General features: G+C 46.5%; 2 protein-coding genes across 8 annotated transcripts in view; one reads left to right on the plus strand and one right to left on the minus strand.

Moving 5' to 3' along the window:
* Serac1 (serine active site containing 1) overlaps positions 1 to 6,479 on the minus strand; it is a 36,497-nt gene extending 30,018 nt beyond the window's left edge. For 3 of the 6 annotated variants that reach the window (XM_013110220.3, XM_040758139.1, XM_013110218.3), the window contains exons 1-2: positions 6,355 to 6,479; positions 1,183 to 1,298 (exon numbers count right to left, since the gene is read on the minus strand). In XM_013110220.3, the coding sequence (XP_012965674.2) occupies positions 1,183 to 1,297 (115 nt within the window). In that variant the 5' untranslated portion in view covers position 1,298; positions 6,355 to 6,479. Of the gene's footprint in view, positions 1 to 372; positions 581 to 1,182; positions 1,299 to 6,354 lie in introns of those variants that run through there. The other 3 variants (XM_005065917.4, XM_005065916.4, XM_040758138.1) reach the window with 2 other exon arrangements.
* A 51-nt stretch (positions 6,480 to 6,530) lies between these two features.
* Gtf2h5 (general transcription factor IIH subunit 5) lies at positions 6,531 to 11,190 on the plus strand. Of its 2 annotated transcripts, none has more exons than XM_005065918.4 (3): positions 6,531 to 6,640; positions 7,477 to 7,549; positions 10,632 to 11,190. In XM_005065918.4, the coding sequence occupies exons 2-3, from the start codon at positions 7,515 to 7,517 to the stop codon at positions 10,810 to 10,812; spliced, it is 216 nt and encodes a 71-aa protein (XP_005065975.1). In that variant the 5' UTR covers positions 6,531 to 6,640; positions 7,477 to 7,514; the 3' UTR covers positions 10,813 to 11,190. The 2 variants fall into 2 exon arrangements, with proteins under 2 accessions (XP_005065975.1, XP_012982392.1); XM_013126938.3 differs by lacking the exon at positions 6,531 to 6,640 and adding an exon at positions 6,728 to 6,946.
* The last annotated feature ends 11,692 nt before the right edge of the window (positions 11,191 to 22,882 follow it).

The following is a 22,882-nucleotide window of genomic DNA, read 5'->3' on the forward strand; positions in this document are numbered from 1 at the left end:
CTGCCTTTCTCTCCTGGGCGCTAGGATCAAAGGCGTGGCATCATACGCCACCACACCCAACTCCAATAGTCTATCTTAAAGCTTCACAGGAAACAGCCTGAGGACAGGGACTTCATCTTTTTCAACACTGTCACCTCAGGGCAGAAAGCAGCGCCTTGTGCAGTGCAGACAGGCGATCCTTGGTGTTTATTGTCAAATAAATGAAGGATGAGCAAGGTCAGCCTGGTTTGTAGTCAGCTTTGTTGTGGGACTATCTTTGGATCACAAGCCCCCAAGTAATACCATAGAGACTTATTAATTATGAAAGCTTGGCCATTCACTTAGCTTATCCCACTAGCTCTTATAACTTAAATTAATCTGTTTTAGATTTACCTTCTGCCATGTGGCTCAGTCACTTATACTCTACACAGTATGTCTGACCTCTTCGGTGTCTCCCTGGCATTTCCGTGTGCCCAGACTCCTTTTCCTCTTCCTCTCTCTCCCCGGAAGTCCCTAGCTATTGGCCATTCAGCTCTTTATTAGTCAGAAGGTGCCTTGGCAGAGACATCTCTTCACAGTGTACGCGAATGTTCCACACTTGCTATACAAATAAGAGAATTAGTGCTCAGGGGAGGTATGTTTTTCATCCTTCTATTTGACACACACTACCGGAACACCTCCTGCATGCCTTAGATGATAATCAGTAATGGGTCAGAATACTGAACAAGACACTGCCCTCTGAGTTTAATCTACGGGAGAAGTCAGATAATTTACCAAGTTCCATCCCAACTCTACTAAATGGCAAACGATGGCTCTACCTTGGCCTCGGGTGCCAGGCAACAGTGTGGGGTGGATCAGAGCACATCCTGAGCCTCCACAGGGCAAGGAGAGTGTTCTCCTGGCTCAGCACTGTATCCCCAGAACCTAGCCGGAGGTCCCTGACTCTACAAAGAGCCTAGTGAGCATGTGCTGAATGAGAACACGGTACTGCTTAAGTTGGAAAAGTGAGCATGAACTGACCCGACAGATGGAGAAAGAATTCCTGAGGAAAAGGGATCTTGTATGGCTCTGGACTTACAAATGTAGTGTCAACCATAGTACAGAAGACATAAGCAAACGAGAGATTCAGAATGGGCTCTCAGCGTTGTAATGCAGGAAAGCGGCCACAATCTCATCACTATTTCTACTAGAAAATGGCGTTACCTGAACTGTACTCACGGATATTTTGGCTATTTCTCCAGGGCATGTGACTTCTTAAACGGGGAGCAGAGGTTCCTATTCTTCTGCAACAGATGACACAGTAAGCACCAAGGGACATCCTGTGTAGGAAGTAATATAACAAGGGTAATTTGGTTCTTCTGACTCCAAGGACATGTCACTATCACAGTGGGTTGCCCGCAGTTAGATAACTTAAAACTGAGGGGGAAAAAATCTCAACTCAGGGTTCTACTCCTGAAAACAAACCAGACTTTACTAGGATAAATTTTGCTGGCTCATACATTGTTCAAGTTGTGTTCACTTGTGAGTACTAATTAATAGGATATCAGGAAAATTCAAGTTATTAAACAGAATCCTAACATGGACATTTAATGTTCTTAAATGTCCTTTAAGCCGGGCGTTGGTGGCGCATGCCTTTAATCCCAGCACTCGGGAGGCAGAGGCAGGCGGATCTCTGTGAGTTCGAGGCCGGGCTGGACTGACAGCCTCTAAAACAATATAGAGAAACCTTGTCTCGTAAACCCCCCCCAAAAAAAGTCCTTTAAAAACCAGAAGCATAGAAAATCATGTCTGCTCATCATAAATGAAGGTCCCACAGTCATGCAGAGAAACAACGAATTCCCTCTAAGGCACCCGACAAATGCCAGTCAAAGCCAGCATTAGCCGCCGGGCAAGCGAGGCTGCTCTGGTCTAACCAGCCCCCTGGCTGGCCCGATGGATCAGTAATAAATAAGAAATAAATGGCAGTTTGGGATGGTACATGATGCTGCATCGAGCTAATGCACACAGTTTCTAAATATTCCTTTACTTTTTATTAACTTTTTTTTAAAAGATAGGATCTCTCTACGTAGCCCTGGATGTCCTAGAACTTACCATGTGGACCAGGCTGGCCTCCAATTCACAGAGATCCGCCTGCCTCTGCCTCCTGAACACTTTCTATAAATACAAGCCTCTTTGTCAGAACTCGTACTGCGTTTGATTCTGGTTTTATCATCTTAGATGAAGAGCTCACATCTGTGGGGCTGTTTCCTGTGAGAGTCCCATGTGCTCTGATATATAGTGCAGTGTGAAATACCTCCATAGACTATCACAGATACTTCCAATTGATGGGCTCAAAGGCTGGACTTAAGAGTTTTAATTTCAAGGCTCTAGAGATGGTTCAGCCAGTAAAATGCTTGCAAGGAGAGTATGGGGACCTGAGTTTGGAGGTATGTTACAAGCCGGAGCCTATGAACTGTGGATACGATCTCAGCACTGTGCCTATGATCCCAGCACTGTGGAAGCAACAGGAGTTTCCCTGGGGCTTGCTGGTAGCCAGCAAGCCTAGCCAAATGGGCCAACTCCAGGTTTGCAGAGAAACCCTGTCTCAAAAACTATGATGCCACCAAGAAGATTTGTCAGTGAGGGGAGAGTGCCTGCCACCAAGGCTGAGTTTAATCCAGGGGGCACACAGAGTGGAAAGAGGATCAACTGCATGCTCCCCCCCCGACCTCCACACGGGTGCTGTGGCACACATACACACACAAAACAGTGATACAAATTTTCTTAAAATAAGGTGGAGGGTGACTAAGGATATTTGACATTGGCAGTCACACCCCGCATGCTGGGATTAAAAACCCGGGCCCCACCACCTGGCTGGGGGAGTTAATTTTAACTGCTTCTCAGATGTCCTCTCATTGGCTTAGTAAACTAGTTCTGCTGAGAGCATGGAAGTAGGGTCCACAACAGGATTCTGAACTCCGTCACATGATGCTGATGGTTATATAAAGCCAAGTACGCTGGGGGGGGAGGCGGTATTTCCCTCATGTGGGTTTGAGGCTGAGTTCGATTCTTGCAGGTGATTGGCAGGATTCAGTTGCAATCTGTCAATCTGTGGTAAGACTGAAGTCCTCATTTCTTTGCTGGTAATGAAGGAGCCACCCTCAGCTCCTAGATTAGGGCCTCGACAGACTGTCCACTATATTGCTGAAGTAACAACAGCTTGTCCCCTCCTTGCCAGGCCTGTCACATCCTATGCTACTTTAAGGGTCGCTGCATGAATACAGTAGGCTTTCCCAGATAGGCCAAAATGAACTTCCCATTACACAGGTTGGGAAGGGAATAACAGAGGGTAATGAGGAGTAAACATGACCAAAATACATTATATACCCTTATTATATAAATAAGGATCGTTTTTGTTTAAAAAACATCTATTCATGGTCTGTAAACTTAGAATTTAACTTGTGAAATCCTTTTGCTGCACATAAAATATAATCGCAGGTCCCAGGGAATGTGATGTGTGCATGGGGGGGGGGGGCTGCAGTATTAGCCTGTCATAAGCTCCTGTGAGAATTGTGATACAAGTTTGCGTAGACACGTTCTCATACTTATTCAGTATACTCCCCAGGAGTGAGACTGCTGGGTCAGAAAACAATGTTCAATGTTTCAGCACAATTACCACATTAATATCACCCAGCAGAGCAGGGGGCCGGCTGTCTAGCATGCTAGCTGAGGATTGCCTTCGGCCTTCTTAGTGAGCGGGTACACCTCAGACCTCACTATCATTCACTACGAAACTTCCAAAAAGCCATGCTGAAGGCCTTTTCAAATGCATGTTGGCCATTCGTATATTCTTTTGCTGAAGTATCTCTTCTGCCTGCTTACGTTGGCTATGGGTTCTTTATGTGTGCTGGAAGTAAGTCTTCTATCAGACGTACGTGAAGATATTCTGCGGCTGCCCTCTCCATTGTCGGGACCTGACTATTTCCCTAAGATGACATTGTGATGAGCAGTTCTGAGACTCAATTTTATCAATTCCCTCTCTTTTGTGGTTACTGAATTCTGTATCCTGAAAAGCCACTGTGCACAGATGGTGGTGGTGCTCACCTTTAATCCCAGCACCCAGGAGTCAGAGAGGCAGGGTGGTCTCTGAGTTCAAGGCCAACCTGGTCTACAAAGTGAGTTCTAGGATAGCCAGAGCTGTTGTCACACAGAGAAACGCCCTCGCAAAAAAAAAAAAGCAAAAAGCAAACAAAAAAACACTGTCCACATCATGTCATCTTTCTTATGATTCTAAGACAGTTTTGTGTTATATATTTTTTTTTTTTTGGTTTTTCGAGACAGGCTTTCTCTGTATTGTTTTGGAGGCTGTCCTGGAACTCACTCTGTAGACCAGGCTGGCCTCAAAGTCACAGAGATCCGCCTGCCTCTGCCTCCCAAGTGCTGGGATTAAAGACGTGCGCCACCAACGCCCGGCTTTATATTTTATGTTTAAGTCTATGGTCCATTCTAAGTTAATTTTCCTAAGATTTAATTTTTGCATGTGTGTACATGTACCCCGTGTGCTGTGACCTTGGAGGTCAGAAAAGGGCATCAGAATCCCTGGAACCGAAGCTATGGGTGATTGTGAGCCATTGTGGGAAGCAAACTTGGGTCCTTTGTAAGAGCCACCAGTGATTTTTACCTGCTATCCGGCTAAGTTGCTATGTATTCTGATGATAAGTGAACTTACAGAGACCCAATAGTTCCAATAAAATGTTGAAACAACGTTCTTCTCACCAGTCAAATAACTCTGTATCTTTTCAAAAGCCAGCTGACCATGTGTCACACAGGCCTGATTCTGAGCTCTGTGACCCTACTAACCCACTTCTCCACTTAAATACACAGCACAGGGAGGTGCATGCTTGGCTGTAAACACCGAGTCCTGATGCCGGGCCATACGAAGGCTACAGTTTTGATTCTTTTATTTCTTTGAGACAGGGCCTTGCTATGTAAGCCAGGCTGGCCTCCAGCTTGATTCACCTGCCTCAGCATCCACAGGGACGGAATTCTAAGCTTCAGGCACCATGCCCTGCTTGCTCTTCATTTTCAGGAAGAGCTCTTCGAGATTCTTGCCTCTCCCACATAACTTTCGAGTCACTTTGTTGATATTTGTTTAAAAGCACTTTGGGGCCAGGCGTTAGTGGCGCACACCTTTAATCCCAGCACTTGGGAGGCAGAGGCAGGCGAATCTCTGTGACTTTGAGGCCAGCCTGGTCTACAGAGTGAGTTCCAGGACAGCCTCCAAAACAATACAGAGAAACCATGTCTCAAACCCCCCCCCAAAAAAAGAGCTTTGGGGATCATTACTGTAGCAGAAAGAACATAAAGCAAATTCTCTTGGGAAGAGCAAACTTGGGGCAGTTTTAAAAGGGTGGGTACAGCAGGAAAATGTGGACAAGAACAAGAGGGAAAAGTACGAGGGAACAGGGCTGGCAAGAGGCTTGCAAATAATGCACCTGCTTGTTGCCAAGCCTGGTGAACTGCGTTCACCAGCATCCACATGCTGCAAGAGAACCGACCCCTTCACATTGTCCTCTGACCTCTCCACTCGTGCACTGAGACACATGCCACCCCCAACCTACATGCGTGTAGACACAAATAAATATAATAAAAATGTTTTAAAGAAACCTGAAGAACCGAGAGAGGGAAATAAGGGGGAAGCAAAAATTGGCATGAGCTTAAATGTGGTCACATAATGATCAAGAAGCTACAACCTCATTGCTGAGAACACAAGTCCACTAAGACGACAGATCGGGAGCTGGAGAGATGGCTAGGCGGTTAAGAGTACTGACTGCTCTTCCACAGGACCGGAGTTCAATTTCCAGCACCCACATGGCAGCTCACAACTGTCTAACTCCAAGATCCAACACCCTCACACAGACATACATGCAGGCAGAATACCAATGCAAAAAAAAAAAAAGTTAACTAATTAAAAAAAAAAGATCCGAATTTGGGAGTGGGATTAACTTCAGAACCTTCCGGAGGCCATCACCTTGAAATGACGGTTACAGGGTTTAGAAACCTAGCTGCATCCCAACTATTCAGTCTCCCAAGTCAGAGAAGAGCGAGATGTGGCCTTAAAGACACAGGTGCGGCTCATGAGATCACAGAGCCCGGGAGGGCTCACCCGCACGCAGGTGCTCTCCTCCAAGCCTCAGGAGCAAGCAGAGAAGCGCAGGGATCAACTCAAGGAAAGGGCCAGAATCAGGCCCTAAAGGGCCGTGGCGGGTCACCGGGTTCCTCCGAGGCCGTGCGACCTTACGGGGCGCCGTGTCCGTGCAGGGCCATGGCCCTCCCCTCCCGCAGCTGCAGCGACGCCCTCGCCCGCCCACGAGCCCGCCCGTCCGCCCGTCCTACCTGCCGGCTCATGGGCTCCGCTCCGGGTGGACACAGCCGGCTGCACAACCCACCCTCCGCCGCCACTAGTGACCTGAGAGCCCTCGGCCAGCGGCTGAAGGCACGTGATCCCGCCCCCGGGGCGATTGGCCCCGCCCTCGAGCCCCGCCTCCAGCCGATCGCCCCACCCACTAGGGGCGTCGCGGGCGCGATGACGCGTGGCGCAGGCGCAGCGGGTCGGCGACGCCACCACGGTTCCCGGGCGTGTGGGCGGAGGAGCGCTGCGGGCTCTGAGCAGCTTGGAAAAGTAGGTTGCGTGGGACTGGTCTGCAAGACGGAGGGGAGGAGGAGAACAGACACGGAGCCTCCGGGACCCGTGGGCGGGTCGGAGCCGCTCACCCTTCCGGGGGCCCGCGGTGTGGGGGACGCGGGGCCGTCACGGACTGCGTCACGGTTTCCCTGCACGGGAAGGTTCCCATCCTGGGTGCAGACACCAGAGGGATCCTTCGGTTGGCTCTCGCTCAGATCGCTGGAGGATGTAGTCTGTTGGCCAAAAGAACACAGGATCTGGAGACCGAGGAGCTTGTAAATTAAAGCTGCCTGCTTTGTCTAGGTACTTGGGCTCCTCGGGAAAGCGAGGCTGTGAACCACTGTTGCTTGGATGTCCCCTTTTCAGAACTACCATTTTGTGATTTCTATCCCCTCCCCCCGTAATCTTGCCTTTGTATGGTTCTCCTGGATATAAAAACAACATTTGATTAACGAGCCCTTTTAACACCTGTGTTGGGGTTCTTGAGTTGGAGTAATGGACTCTTTTTTTTTTTTTTTTTTTTGAGTTCCAGGGTATCTATGTAGCCCAGCCTGGTCTTGGCTTCAAAACGTGCACCCCGCAACGGGTTGGAGCTTTTTAAGGATCAATTATCCATGAGTAAAATCTATTTGCAAGTAGGATTTGTGCTTTCATTAATACTCCAAATAGTCTGCTTTAGCATTGGTAAAAATGGGGCTATCAGTATGCCTTAATGTTAACTTTTTAATACTGACATTTTTCATTTCATCTTAGATATAAATCCCCAGAGTAGATTGAATTTTTTGGGGTTTTATGTCACTTTATCCTTTTTAAATTAAATTTATTTATTTTAGCATTCTTGAGTTCGTCTGCACCGCCTGCCTGTGAGAAGATGGTCAACGTCTTGAAAGGAGTGCTTATAGAATGGTTCGTAGTTTCAAAACTTAATGAGCTTTAAATTGACACAGTGGATCTTGTTGTGTATATATGCCTTTTCCAAAATTTTTGTTTTGTTTATCTATGTTGTGCCCAAGTTTCGAAGATCCCCAGAGACCACCAGGGAGACAGACCCACCAAACTGCAAAAGCAAGGTTTTATTGTTCATCCAACCATGACAGGGACCCCATCTGGTTAGCCAAGGCAGCAGCCTCCAGAGGGAGTGAAGTTCCCTGTCTATTACTAGGTTTTAAAGACAAAAATCACAGGATTACATCAGTAGTTACAGGTTGGTTTCTGATTGCTTGACATCTGGGAACAATTAGGAGAATTTTTCAAAATCATATTTTGGCATGAACTATCTGTGTACCAATTATTTTCATTGGTCAGTGCTCAGAGGGAACATTCTGTGGTTTTTATGGCTTTGTCTTGTTACTTGCAGGTAGCTGTTGTACATAGATACCAATAGTTTTTAGAACTGTACCCTGGAGACTACAGGGAGGTTTTGTTCCCCTGGAGTTTCTTTTGTGGCAAAACAGTTCCCAGGAACCAAGTGTCTAGGAGACAGGAGGGGTCCTGGAGTTTCTTTGTGTTCAGTTTGGCCCTAGGCTCCGGGAGACCAGAGGATCTGGAGTCTCCTTGTGTCAGAGGCCTACAGTCTTTCTGTAGCCTGTCATGGCTGCTAAAGCAGGGGCTGGGTGAGGGTCTGATCCCTTCTATCTAAATGAAAGCAAGGCTTCAACTTTGAATCTCCGTAAGCTTTCTTTATAAGTGGGACAGACTTTGTTGGTAGGTTTTCTTGCTGATGTTACATTTCATTGTCTGTTAAGTTATTGCAGTTAGTGTTATTTCCAACAATTTTTCGATCAGAGGCATGTGTGTTAGATTAGCCTTGATGAGAGAAACTGTTAGGCCGGGTGGTGGTGGCACACGCCTTTAATCCTAACACTCGGGAGGCAGAGGCAGGCGGATCTCTGAGTGCGAGTCTAGGCTGGTCTATAGAACAAGTTTCAGGACAAGCTCCAAAGCTACACAGAAAAACCCTGTCTCCACAGAGAGAGGAGAGAGACAGGCAGGCAGGCAAGAGAGAAAATTAAGAAAGGTGGGACACGCCTTTAGTCCCAGCACTCAGAGATAGTTTAAGGCCAGCCTGGTTTACATAGTGAGTGTCTTTAAAAGAGTAAAAAACAAAATAATACTGGAACTTGGTTACGTTTTTGCCACTACAGAATGTGTTCCCTGAAAATAAATGAGAGCCAATCAGAGCAGGTTTGTAAACTCCTTAGCATAGCTTCCAGAGGAGAAGCAAGAAGCCACAATAATGTCTAGAGCTGAGTTCCTCAAAGCAACCTGAAATAGAGGCCTGTGTTGTCCCTCCCTTCAAAGCCTTGAGCTCGTCCTCCAGCTTTCCCTTGTTGGAAGCCCTGTCCTCTGGACACTCGCTGCCTTCGTTGGAGATGCTACTCTCTCCTTTTCTGTGTCCCCGTTGTGAGTCATTGTACAGACGGTGGTGATGCTTTTCCTGTGATGGCAAAGCTGAGGGAGTAGCAAGGTCAAATCCTAGAAAACCTGCAGCATTTGGAGCAGCACCGTACATTGGAAATACAGTTTAAGCCACATGCATAGTCTTAAATTTTCTAGTAACTACATTAAAGTGTAAAATGAAACAGGTGGCCCAAGTTAGTCGTAATTTTTTTTATGTGTGTCTGTGCCTGAGGCGATCAGACAAGGGCATTGGATCTGGAACAGGCTGTGAGCCACCATATCGGTGCTGGGAATTGAACCTGGGTCCTCGGCAAGAGCAGCAATGCCCTTAACCACTGAACCATCCATCTCTCCAGCCCCATGCACTAAGTCTTCAAAACACCTTCAAAGTCCAGTATCTTTTACTTTTAAAGCATATTGAATGCTCTGTAGTAACATGATTCATGGGCTACCATAAGGCTAATGCAGTTTTAGACTTTGGGAAGATGAAATTCTAACAAAGTCAGTTTAAAAACAACAACAACAACAAAAAAAAACCCAACCAACTGCTGAGGTAGGAGGGAATCTAGAGCAGGAAATAGTTCCGGAAGGTAAAAGGCTGAACCAGGAGATGTAGAACGAGGCTTTCCAAGACCAGTCCCCCGGGAGTCTGGGTCTCTGCAGCACTAAGTCCCAACTGGGATATGGGGAAGGCAGGGAGGCTTACAATGAAGACGTTACAGGATACAGCTGAAACAGAGCGATAACGTGTCATCCGCAAACGTCACTCGGCCCTGAAGTGAGTGCCACAGCACTCCTTGGGTCCAGTGGTTTAGCTCCTCACTGAATTATGTAAATTCCTTTCATTCAGAAAAATGTAGACATCCTAGGCGTTATAACCATTTAGCAGTTGCTGTTTTAACACCTCTTAGCATGTTATTACTGAGAGTAATTGGCATCAGCTGTGAATTCACTGAGCTTAAACAGTAGCAAAATAATCCACATCACTGAGGGGGATAGCAGTTTTATTATTTTTATTACTATGACCTCCTGTTTATCCTTATTACTGTATTACATTTAGAACCGATTGAATTTACCCCAAAAAAAAAAAAGCTGTTCATCCCTCGGCGTGAAGCGCATTCCTCAAGAAAACAGTGTGTGGTTTTCATAGGCTTTGTCTCTTTGTCAGCCTTTGAAAGAAGCCCGCTACGCTGGGTTTGCCCATCCCCATGGGCTCCTAGAGTAGCCTCTTCAGCCCTCTTTGCTTCTCCCTGTGGTCTCTGTCAGTGAGTATGGACGTTGCTTTTTAAACCAATTAAGGAAGCTGTAGGTCTAAGTCCTGTTATACTGCAGAGGGATAGCCATATCGTCTCCTCTTGTGACTGACAAGTTGTTTTTTAAAAGCCTTCATCTTGAAGTTGTCCGAACTTGACTTCTAACGTGAAGTCTTGGCTACGAATCACAAATACTTTAAGCTGAGAGAAAACAAGATATTAGGTGATCGTTCTGAACTTTAAAGATGATCTTAAAAATTGATCGTGCACAGATGTAACTGCTCAGGTCTGTGTGGTTGACCACAGGGTGCCCTATAATCTGTTTGTCTCCACAGCGACCCTGCCATGAAGCAGTTCTTGCTGTACTTGGATGAGTCCAATGCCTTGGGGAAGAAGTTCATCATTCAAGACATTGATGACACACATGTGTTTGTCATTGCGGAGCTGGTCAATGTCCTCCAGGAGCGAGTAGGGGAGCTGATGGACCAGAATGCCTTTTCTCTTACCCAGAAGTGAAAATACTAGCTGTTGAGCACGAGGGAATTACAAACCACAGACATGAGGGAGGCCCCATTCAGAGTCTCCTACAGCGTGTAGACCTTTTATGGGCATTTTGTGGGGGAAGGTTGCAGGGCCATTGATTCAGACGAAAGCCCTGATTTTCTTTTTTTTTTAAGAAGAACCAACAATTGGCTGCAATTTGGCTTTTATTATTTATTAAAATAGTTATCTGTGCTGGTGTGGTGGCTTAGTTGGTAAAGGCCCTTGCTACCAATTATGATAGCCTGAGTTTGATCCCAGGGAAGGGAAGAGCTCCCACAGTTGTCTCCTGACTAACCTGTGTATACCTCCCTCCCACACAAATAAGTAAACATAATTAAATATAATCATAAATGGTTCCCCTGCCTTTTTTTTTAACACCAATTAAATAGACCAGAAAAGTAGTGGAGTTTGGTTAAATTATCGTTGTAACTGAGGTGTTATTAATTTTGCCTGATCCTGTGAAGTGTGCATTTTTCTACTGCAGATTTAGAAAGTGGGAAAGAAGCTCTGCTTTGAGACTGTAGTTTGACGGTGTTGGTGACATTTTCCTTAAGTGTGCCTGTGCAGAACCAGGTACAGCAGAAGTTTGTGTGTCTGTGTCTGTGTGTGGGTACAATTAACAAGTGTGCCCATGCAGAACTAGATGCAGAAATGTGTGTGAGTGTACAACTAACTAGTGTGCCCATGCAGAACCAGATGCAGTAGAAGTGTGTGAGTGTACAACTAACACCCAGGAAGATATCAGTAGTTGTCTTAATACTTGGAGAGGGTTGGAAGACGTGCACACGGTTGAACTCTTAGGTCGTGTGAAACTGTGAATATATGTAAACAATACATATTATAATGATTCAAACAAAAAAATGCAGTGAGATCAGCATTAATGGGGGTAAATTTTACATTTTTATCCATATGCTCTAAATTCAGCTAAATCAAGTATTACTCTCTTTATGCTGTTTGACAGTCTGCTTATATGTACTTTTCAGAAAAAAAAAGAATTCAAAGCATAAAACAAAATTCAAGGGTGGGTATGGTGGTATACCCTGTTAATCCCAGCATTCAACATGCAAAGGCAAATAGATCTCTTGAGTTTGAGACCATCCTGGTCTACATAGACAGTTCCAGGCTAGTCAGAGCCACGTAGTGAGACCCTGTCTCAAAAAAACAAAAACAATCTACATGATTTCATAGGAGATTACATTAAAAATTAACGCCCTTAACCCTAGCACTTGGGAGGCTGAGACAGGCAAATCTCTGAGTTCAAGGCCAGTATGATCTACAGAATTGAGTTTGAGGACAGCCAAGGCTACACAGAAAACACTGTCTCAAAAACAAAACAACTTTAATCCCAGCACTCGGGAGGCAGAGGCAGTTGGATCTCTGTGAGTTCGAGACCAGACTGGTCTACTGATTGAGTTCCAGGACAGGCTCCAAAACAATACAGAGAAACCCTGTCTCGAAAACAGGGGTGGGGGGGTGGCTAGAGAGATGGCTTAGGGGTTAAGAGCGCTGGCTGCTGCTCTTCCAGAGGTCCCAGCGCCCGCATGGTGGCTCACAACTGTCTGTTACGAGAATCCAGTGCCCTCTCCTGGCCTGCAAGCATATATGCAGACAGAACACTGTACACATAATAAATCTTTTTTTTTTTAATCACAAGGTGTTGAGAAATTAAGTTTACTTATATCCCTATTAGGCTTTTTTTTTTTTAAGATAGGAATAGAGACCCAGGCCTCGGTGGCACACGCCTTTAATCCCAGGAGGCAGAGGCTGGTGGATCTCTTGAGTTCAAGGCCAGCCTGGTCTACAAAAGCTAGTTCCAGGACAGCTAAATCTACACAGAGAAACACTGTCTCAAAAAAAAACAAACAAAATACCCCCAGGATTAGCGAAGCACATCTAGGATGTCTAATGGCTTTTCCAGAGAAAATCAGATGGTGAAGCTCTGATGTAATCTGTGGGTTATTAGTAGCTTGGTGGGTTGGTAATGTGATGGCGTTACTGGGAGTGATGGCGCTGAGTTGGATGAAGGTCACTGGGAGCATTGGATTTGTGTCTGCCCTGGCCTCTCCTGGATTCCATGCCCTGTTCCTGCTTCCTGTCCAAAGGGAAGGGAAGAGCCTCCTCACCCATGTACTCCTGCTGTTAGGAGATTCTACACAAGTGCAGAGGGCCCAAGAGACCACAGGCTGAACCCAAAACCAGCAGCTAAAATCTCTTCCCCTTTAAGTTGTTCTCTCTATTACCAGGTCATAACATAAAAGTAACACAGTAACACTGAAAGATCTGTTAAAGCGACTACTGATTGGTTTCTTAGAAAGCAGCGGTCACTGGGGCTGGGTTCCTAGCTTAACGGTAGAGCTCTTGTCTAGCTTGCACAAGGCTGGGAATCTCCGCTCTGCCGCTGCAGGGGAAAATCCCTGTTGGTAAGATAGGGCAGTTATCAACACTACTGAGGGAATGCCGAGATCTTGGGCATGTGATTTCCTATGCCTCAAGGAACCCAGGGAAGGAAATTTGAGCTCCTCAGTGCATCCCCCAGCTTCTCTGCATCTCACAGGGACAAGTGAGGAAAGAGCTGTCTGAAGAAAGGTTGGCTGGAGTTGAGTAGAGACCACTGCCATCAGGAAAGCTGCGGTGAGGAACGTTTCACAGACCACTACTGCATCAGTTTTATCAAGACAGACACGTTTTGTTTGCCTTCAGGCATTCAGTCCACTCTGGGCTTTATTCTGTTTTCTTTCTTTTTTGGTGTTTTGAGACAGGGTTTCTCTCTGTAGCCCTGGCTGTCCTAGAACTCAAGGAGATCCACCTGCCTCTGCCTCGCCAGTGCTGGGATTAAAGGTGTGCGTCACCCACCCCACCCCGACCCTGCAGACTTTACGCTTGTGAATTCCTGGATTATAGGGGTTCTGCTCACCTTGGGTTCTTGCCCTGCTGATTTTCAGTCCCTCTCTCAGTTATTTCTCTGTTGTGTTTATTATTTGAAATTTTACAACTAAACCTAAGAGTGTATCGCTCATTTTTCCTGGAATATGTGAAGGGCTTTGTTTTCTTTGTAGAGGCAGGGTCTCCCTGTGTGTCCCAACTGTTAGATTAATCCGTGCACACCACCAAACCACTCTGAGTTTCTTTGTTTTCTTTTAAAATTGGGAGTATTTTGCTTCGGATGGTAGAGGATTCCTAAGTTTTCTGGTGGGCAAGTTTTATTTGGGGGTGGGAGTCGAAGAGTGCCGAAGATTGAAGCCAGGATTTGGACATGCTAAGCAAATGCTATACCATTCATCTGTACCCTACTGCACCCACGTTTTCAGTTAAAATTTCACACAGCTTCCAGTTCTCGGGAGGCAGAGGTAGGGGAGTTTCTGTGGGTTCAAGGCCAGCCTGGTCTACATAGTGAATTCCAGGCCAGCTAGGGCTACATAATGAGACCTTGTTTTTAAAGCAAAAATAGCAACAACAACAACAACAAAAAAAAAACCTTTAGTGCTTTTTTAGTGCTTTTTTGTTTTCTTCAGAAAAAAAGTTTTTAATTCTCCATTATTAAAACTTTCATTTATATGAACATTTTAACTTTGCCCAACACATAATAACTTCATATTTATGGGGCACATTGCGATAATTTGACCCATGTATACGACTTGTGATTGTCAAATCAATGTAATAATGTGTGTACCATTGTAAGGCATAGTCATCCTACTATTCTGTGGAACACCAGAACTCACTCCCCTCATCTAGGCTTACTGTTCAATACTCAGATTTGTTTCTTTCTGCTCATTTTATTCTCTGTTACAAATCTGTTTTCAGATATCCCTGAGTTTGCTTTGGTGCAAACCTGCCAGTGCTGCTTCCGTCCATATCTTGGCTACTGAGCTTTTTGTTTGTTTGTTTGTTTGTTTCTCTGTAGCCTTGGAGACTGTCCTGGAACTCGCTCAGTAGACCAGGCTGGCCTCAAACTCACAGAGATGCTCTGGGTTTAAAGGTGTGAACCTACTGAACTTTTATTGCACTGCACTTCCTTAAAACTGCTAACTAGGAATGAGTGCTTGTGGGGATCACAGACCCTGACCGGAAACCCACTCCTCGATCAGCCTGGGAGCAGGCAGCTGCGAGACAATGTTTACTGAAAACATGTTTACTGAAAACAATTCAGTGCCATAAGCTCCTGATAAGGGCTATAAGGGCTCTCACTGAAACACCCTGACTTTGATCTTCCCGATGGCTAGCTCCTCCCTGCTTTTCCCGATTCTGGTGCCAGAGATTTAACCACCAGCCAGGAGGAAGGAGAGGTCTGTGTGAGAGGTGTGTGAGAGGGCTGTTGGAAATTTGTGCTGTATGGATGGCAAAAGTTTTTCTAAAGGAAAGCGTTTTTCTTAGGAAGTTCTCCTAAGCCGATTTGGGGAGCATAAAGTTTTCTTAATATAACGGACTGGTCTCTGTCATTAATCCTCGCCACATTCTCAGATACAGGCTGCGCAGGAGGCGCGGCAAGTGCTGTGTCCTTGCAGCAGACTGAGGAAAGGAAACAAAGGAAGAAAACACAGTACACAATCCCAGCACATGGGGTTACCTGCAGCGATCATGCCATGTGTACACAATCCCAGCACATGGGGTTACCTGCAGTGGTCATGCCACGTGTACACAATCCCAGCACATGGGGTTACCTGCAGTGGTCATGCCACTTGCACATGTGAATTTGCTGATCTGCTTTGTATCATAAAGCATGGAGTAGGAACGTGTGTGTGTGTGTGTGTGTGTGTGTGTGTGTGTGTGTGTGTGTGTGTGTGCGCGCGCGCAAGAGGGGGAGAGAGCACATGCACATCGTATGATGAAGTCAGTTCTTGGGGGTCAGGTTCTTTCCTCAGAATCATGGGAGAAGTTTGGTTTCAAGGATTGAACTCAGATCACCAGGGTTGTCAGCAAGGACCTTTACCCACTGAGTCATCCTGAAGACCCCAAGAACTGACTCTTGAAGGTGGTCTTCTGTGTGTGTGTGTGTGTGTGTGCGCGCGCGCGAGCGCGTGCGTGCACAGAAAGAGAGACAGAGAGAGACAGAGAGACAGAGAGAGAGAGAGAGAGAGAGAGAGAGAGAGAGAGAGAGAGAGAGAGAGAGAGAGAGAGAGAGAGAGACCAAGATTTCTATTTGGGAGGGAGGGAAAGTTTGGTTTCTTAAGTATTTAGGGCTACCTTGGGAGCTTTACAAGATACTGATACCTATCTTCAACCCAGACTTAACCAGACTTAATTGTCCTAAGGGTCAGAGCACCCACCTTGCCAAAGGGCTTCACTGCTGCTGCTGCCGCCCAGGGTGTGCAGGAGATTGGATCTGTTCTGCTGAGGGGGTTGGTTTTCAGTAGGCTCATCTATCACACATCTGTTCCCTTTTACTGCCAAGGAAATGCTGAGCCTACCCAGCAAGGAACCAGCTTTTGTTAAAATCCACTAATTAGATAACTGTTTCCCCAAGTAGCTGCAGGGTCTTATTTACTGACAGCCATTAGCATGGTTTGGATCTGTTGACTAGAATGACAAAGTAATTGTAGCATTCTTAATTGGTTAGAAGGTTATATATATATATATATATATATATATATATATATATATATATATATATATATAGACTGCAAGAAATCTTATCCATTTGTTTATTTTCTGTTTACTGAGCATAATTACTTTACTTTTTTTTGGTCCCAGGTTTATTTTATGTGTCTGAATGTGCCCCACACAAGAGTCTGGGAGTAACAGGTGACTGTGAGCCACCATGTAGGTCCTTTGCAAAAGTAACAAGTTCCCTTAACCACTAAGCCATCTTCAGCCCCTACTTTGCATAATCTCTTTAATGGAACTATAAATCCTTTCAGTATTTAGTTTCTCAAAGAGGGGTCTTTCTGCATTTTAGAACTGGCAGCTTAGCCTAAACTAGCCTCAAACTCAAGATCTACTAAAGCCTCTTGAGTGCTAGGATTATAATGTGAACACTGCCATGTAGGATCTTTCTGAAGGTGGTATTCTAAAAGCCCTATGAACTTGTTCATGTGTGTCATACTCCTGTCTTCCTCAAATTCTCAGTGACTTCTGCATGTATTAAGGTCTGCGGATATGTGGTTTTATTTATGTTTTGTTAAATTAAGGTGGGAAAGTTAGTTTCACTTTGAGAAAAAATTGAGATGTACCCAGAGAGATAAACAAAACTGATAAAGTGACACAAAGAATTCACAGAAGTTTGGGGCTGAGGAGATGATTCAGGGGTTAAGAGCACTGGCTGCTCTTCCAGAGATCCTGAGTTCAATTCCCAGCAACCACATGGTGGCTCACAACCATCTATAATGAGATCTGGTGCCCTCTTTTGACCTGCAGGCAGACATGCAGGCAGAACACTGTCTACATAATAAAACAAATCATAAATCTTTTTTGTTTGTTTGTTTTTCGAGACAGGGTTTCTCTGTTGTTTTGGAGGCTGTCCTAGAACTCACTTGGTAGACCAGGCTGGTCTTGAACTCACAGTGATCCGCCTGCCTCTGCCTCCCGAGTGCTGGGATTAAAGGCATGCGCCACCAACGCCCGGCCATAAATAAATCTTTAAAAGAAAAAAGAATTCACAGAAGTTTGAAAAAGTTCTGAACTCAAACAGGACATGGAGCCGGGCGTTGGTGGCGCCTGCCTTTAATCTCAGCACTTGGGAGGCAGAGGCCAGACTGGTCTACAGAGTGAGCTCCAGGACAGGCTCCAAAATAATACAGAGAAACCCTGTCTTGAAAAAACAAACGAACAAACAAAAAACCATCAAATCGTGTTTTATTTGCAACCTATGACTTGTAGTCAGTGCATCTTTGGAAAGAAAATATGAACAATAATGACCTCTTCAGCCAAGGATGGCCTTTTAAGTCCTGATCCTCCTGCCTCTGCCTCTGCGGAGTGCTGGGAGAACACAACTCTTTAGAGTTGTCATAGCTGGTCTTCAGACCTGTACACTGTCAGGGTCAGGGCCTTCCTTGTGGACGAACTTCTGAATCCACAAGATGCCACCCACTGGGTTACTTTAATGTCATCCTAATGGCAGGGAGTCTGAGTCTCTAGGAGTTCTTGGCACTTTGCCCTGCAAACCCCATATCCTCAAGCTGACGAGCAAAGTGTCTTCCGTCCTCCTCCTGTACCTACCTCCCTGTCTTCCTAGGAATCCAGGAGCCCAAGCCACAACATTTTGGGGGTATAGTCCCTGGAAAGTAAATTGGCAGCTGATAGACTATTCTAGGACATCTCACCACAAGCTCATTATTCAGGGGAAGCAGTGGCCCCTGGTAGTAGCTTTTTTTTGTCTAGTAACCAAGTGTTTGGGGAGCTCATGATTCCATTTGTGCTACTGCTGAAGGGATTAGAAAATGCTACAGCTCTGATAGACCCCACTGGTCCCAGACCAGTAGCAGTGGCTTCAAGGTAGAAGGCTTAATGGAGGGGAACTACTATGAGCTATCCGCTGTGGGACGGGAAAGACTGGGACACTCTCCTGCTTTTGCAAGATGGTGCGTAAGTGAAGGAGCAAGGTTTTGCCTCTCCCAAAGCCCAAACCCAAACAACGGCAGCACTGAAAGACATCCATAACTGCAACGAAAGGTTATGCTACCCACCGGGTGGCCCAGAGACCCTGGGACTCCTGAGGCAGCCCAGATATCCTTGATGCTCCTGCCCAAGAGAAGCAAGCTTGACCACTATGCCATCATCAGATGCCCAGTGCCCACCAAATCTGCCTCGGAGATAGAGGAAATATACCTGTGTTTACCATTTACTGTGGATGACGAGGCCAACAAACTCACAGACGGGCAGTGAAGAAACTCTGTGACAGTGGTGGGGCCAGAGTCAAGCTGTCCCCAGATGGGTCCTGATAGAAGAAGGCATGTACCCACTCCCTCCCGCTTACAGCACTGGATGTTGCCAACAAAGCTGGGGACATCAACATTTAATCCAGCTGACCATTGAGGAGGGTGGGCCAGAAGGGTAAGAAGGGAGGAAGCTAGCTGATTTGTGGGATCCAGGAATGGCCGTCAAGTGTCAGATGAAGGTTCGTTAGGACCGTTAGCCTGCCACTTTCTTTTTTTTTTTTTTTTTTTGGTTTTTCGAGACAGGGTTTCTCTGTGGCTTTGGAGGCTGTCCTGGAACTCACTCTGTAGACCTGTAGACCAGGCTGGCCTCGAACTCACAGAGATCCGCCTGCCTCTGCCTCCCGAGTGCTGGGATTAAAGGCGTGCGCCACCAACGCCCGGCTCAGCCTGCTACTTTCTACACTCCTTTGAACCCACTCCTCGACTCTGGGGGGAAATCTGAGACCAGAAGGCAAATGACAGCTATGGTATTAATGTGTGCAAACCCTGTCGCCTAATCCCAAGCAGCAAATACAGTCTCAAGGGATTGCTTTGTGAGAAAGGCAGGCAGGGATAGGGCTGGAGAACTTGTTGCTCTTGCAGACTGTGCCTTCAGCTTCCATCAGCCACGTGGTGGCTCACAACCATTCGTACCTGCAGTTCCAGGGCAGCAAAGCTGCCTTCTGAATTCTGCAGGCATCAGGCGTGCATATGATGCGTGTACGTTATACGTACATGCAGACAGGACATTCACACACACACAAATCTAAAAAGAATTTTAAAAGGATAGGGTCAAAATTGCATTAGCGAGAATGGATTCCAAGCTGTCCTACCTTGCAGGTGGGAAGGGACAGCTGCTCTCTATTGCGTCCTTGTATGCTTTAGAGAAAGGTGGTGGGTGGTAAACAGAAAGGCTGACACCCATGTGAAAGCATACAAGCATAGTTTGCTTGTGAGCCTAGCCTTTAACGGCTGAGCCATCTCCCCAGCCCTTCAAAGCATATTTTTTTAAAAGACTTATTATATACACAGTGTTCTGCCTGCATGTATGCTTGTTCACCAGACGAGGGCACCAGATCTCATTACAGATGGTTGTGAGCCACCACGTGGTTGATGGCAATTGAACCCTGGTCCTCTGGAAGAGCAGCCAGAGCTCTTAACCGCCGACCAATCTCTCCAGCCCCCAAAGCGTATTTTTAATAAGCTCCAACTCTGGTTTTTACTAGCCCTGAAATGCATTTCTGCTCTGAAGGCAAGAACCCCGCGTTTCCTGAATGGAAGTCCGTAAGGAAAGGGACCTCAGGAGGATGCTTCAGCTAACAGGTCCACCTCATTCCCACCCTTTCCCGAGGCACCCACCTTCCCACTGTCCTGTCCCTTTAACACCCGAAGTCCCTAATACTGTTTGTGACACTCCAGTTCTCCTCTTCCACCTCCTGGTCTCTTTTAGTTTCTGGCTTTGCCCAGTGCCACGTTGCAGTCCCTGTGACAGGTTCCATAGGAAGGGGGAGGGTCTTTGCCACATGATTGGCAGCCAGGCTGACTATGAATTTCTACTAGGGTAGAGAAAGCAAGGATCTAGAAAAGTTACTGCAACTCTGGAAACCAAATTACTGTGGTTTGAGGGGATTATCACCATTCAAATAAGATAAAGAGGCTTGACAAAACGGCATGGCCTGGCTGACAGGGTCTTTCCCCTAACCCGAGCTTGCTGTTTCTCAGCTAAACTGGGTAGTCAGCACGGGTCAGCACCCCCCTTTTCTCCCTTCGCCACACAGCACACGGGCTACTCACTAGTCCAGACCCGGATGTCCCGTGGGTGCTGGAAAGCAGACACAGCACCCTGCGCTTGCCTGGCAGGCGCTGTTGCTCACTGTGCCATCCCCCACCCTTGCTGTCTTCACTTACTCTACCCCAGAGTGTCACTGCAGCCACGGGCCCCGCCCCTTGGTGTGAGTGTGCTGTGTGTACGTGTCTATACGGGGGTGTGCACAAGTGTACCCGTGGGTAGATGACAGAGACTGACCCTGGATGCCTTCCTTCTTCAGGTGGCATTAAAGAAATGTGCTTTTTTTTTTTCAACGTGTGGTTGCTGAGGGTTCATACACAGTATGAACAGTAGGCATCTTTTTTTCCAGCTGAGCTATCCCCCGCCCCCAGGCCCTTGATACCTATTTAAAGATCATTCGTTTTTGGTTTTTTGTTTTGTTTTATTTTGGTTTTCGAGACAGGGTTTCTCTGTGTAGCCCTGGTTGTCCTGGAACTCACTCTGTAGAACAGGCTGGCCTCCAACTCACAGAGATCTCCCTGTCTCTGCCCCCCAAGTGCTGGGATTAAAGGCGTGCGCCACCAACACTGTCCAGCAAGATCACATGTTTTGGGGTTTTTGTTTGTTTGTTTTAACTTTGCAGTTGGGCCTGTATGACGTGTATTTTGGTCTTCTGGAAGGAATTTGGTCAGAGATCCAGTTATTTAAGTTGTCTGCCACTCACAATCCTAACGCAGGCCTAGTCTGAGCTGGGTCCTGGAATCTTATGAGAACCAGTGCCGTTAGTGCAGGCGTGCACGTGCCCACCTATGGAGGTGAGACCAGCAATTTTGTTGGGCATGTGGCATGCAGAGGCAGGGGATCACTGAATTCAAAGCTAGTCACAGCTACACAGTGAGTGAGACTCTGTCTTAAAAAAAAAAAACAAAAAAAAAAGGAAGGGAAGGAGGGAGGGATGGAGGGAAGAAGGAAAATAAGCATTTTTCCATGTGACCATGACTTCTTTTTAAAATCCCACTTTTGGGGCAGCGGGCATGGCTCAGTGGTAGAACACTTTCCTGGCACCTGCAGAGCCCTGGGTCCTATGCCCAGCACCACCCCTCCACCAATCACCCCTCCACCAATCACCCCCACCAATCACCCCTCCACCAATCACCCCCCACCAATCACCCCTCCACCAATCACCCCCACCAATCACCCCTCCACCAATCACCCCTCCACCAATCACCCCTCCACCAATCACCCCCCACCAATCACCCCTCCACCAATCACCCCCCACCAATCACCCCTCCACCAATCACCCCTCCACCAATCACCCCTCCACCAATCACCCCTCCACCAATCACCCCTCCACCAATCACCCCCCACCAATCACCCCTCCACCAATCACCCCTCCACCAATCACCCCTCCACCAATCACCCCTCCACCAATCACCCCCCACCAATCACCCCTCCACCAATCACCCCTCCACCAATCACCCCTCCACCAATCACCCCCCACCAATCACCCCCACCAATCACCCCTCCACCAATCACCCCCCACCAATCACCCCCCACCAATCACCCCCACCAATCACCCCCACCAATCACCCCCCACCAATCACCCACTAGAAGGGTGTAGGCTGCACGCTTGCAGTATCAGCTGCTCAAGAGGTTGAGGAAGAACTCAGGAGTTAACAGCCGACCTCGTAAGCATGGACCCCATTTTAAGTAATCACAGGAGCCGGGCGGTGGTGGCCCACACCTTTAATCCCAGCACTCGGGAGGCAGAGGGAGGCGGATCTCTGTGAGTTCGAGGTCTACAAGAGCTAGTTCCAGGACAGCCTCCAAAGCCACAGAGAACCCCTGTCTCGAAAAACAAAACAAACAAACAAAAAACACAGGTATTGATGATGGCAATATATATCATGTATGTTTATATATAATATATATATAATGTCACCATTTATTTGGCTGTTTCCCTATTGCTGGAATTTAGGTGGTTTCTAGTATCTTAAATAAGTAGAATAATAATAATAATTATTATTATATAGAACTTTTTGATTATTTCCTAAAGAAACAGGCTGGAGCGATGGTTCAGTAGTTAAGAGCACTTTCTGCTCTTACAATTAAGTTCCAAACACATATGTTATATAGCTCACTACTACCTGTAACTCCAGCAAAATGAGGTCAAGGTCCCTCTTATGGTCTCTTCACACACTTCCCCTGAGATACTCATGTGGCATACATTCACACACACATAAAAAAGTTTCAAATACATCCTAAAGATCCTTAGCTATAGAATCACTAGGTTATACATTAATATATAGTGCTTAACACACATCTAAGACTGTTTTCCCAAATGACAGTAACAGCTGAGAATGCCACAGGCAAGCACTTAAGCATGCAGTGAGTGGGATATCTCCACGTCCTCTGAGATTGCACT

Source organism: Mesocricetus auratus, unplaced genomic scaffold, assembly GCF_017639785.1.
Source record: "Mesocricetus auratus isolate SY011 unplaced genomic scaffold, BCM_Maur_2.0 Super-Scaffold_100018, whole genome shotgun sequence".
NCBI classification, from domain to species: domain Eukaryota; kingdom Metazoa; phylum Chordata; class Mammalia; order Rodentia; family Cricetidae; genus Mesocricetus; species Mesocricetus auratus.

Coding starts and splice junctions, on each gene's coding strand:
- Gtf2h5 (XM_005065918.4), top strand. CDS start 7,515: ATGGTCAACGTCTTGAAAGGAGTGCTTATAGAATG. Junction 7,550..10,631: donor AAAGGAGTGCTTATAGAATG/GTTCGTAGTTTC, acceptor TTGTCTCCACAG/CGACCCTGCCATGAAGCAGT.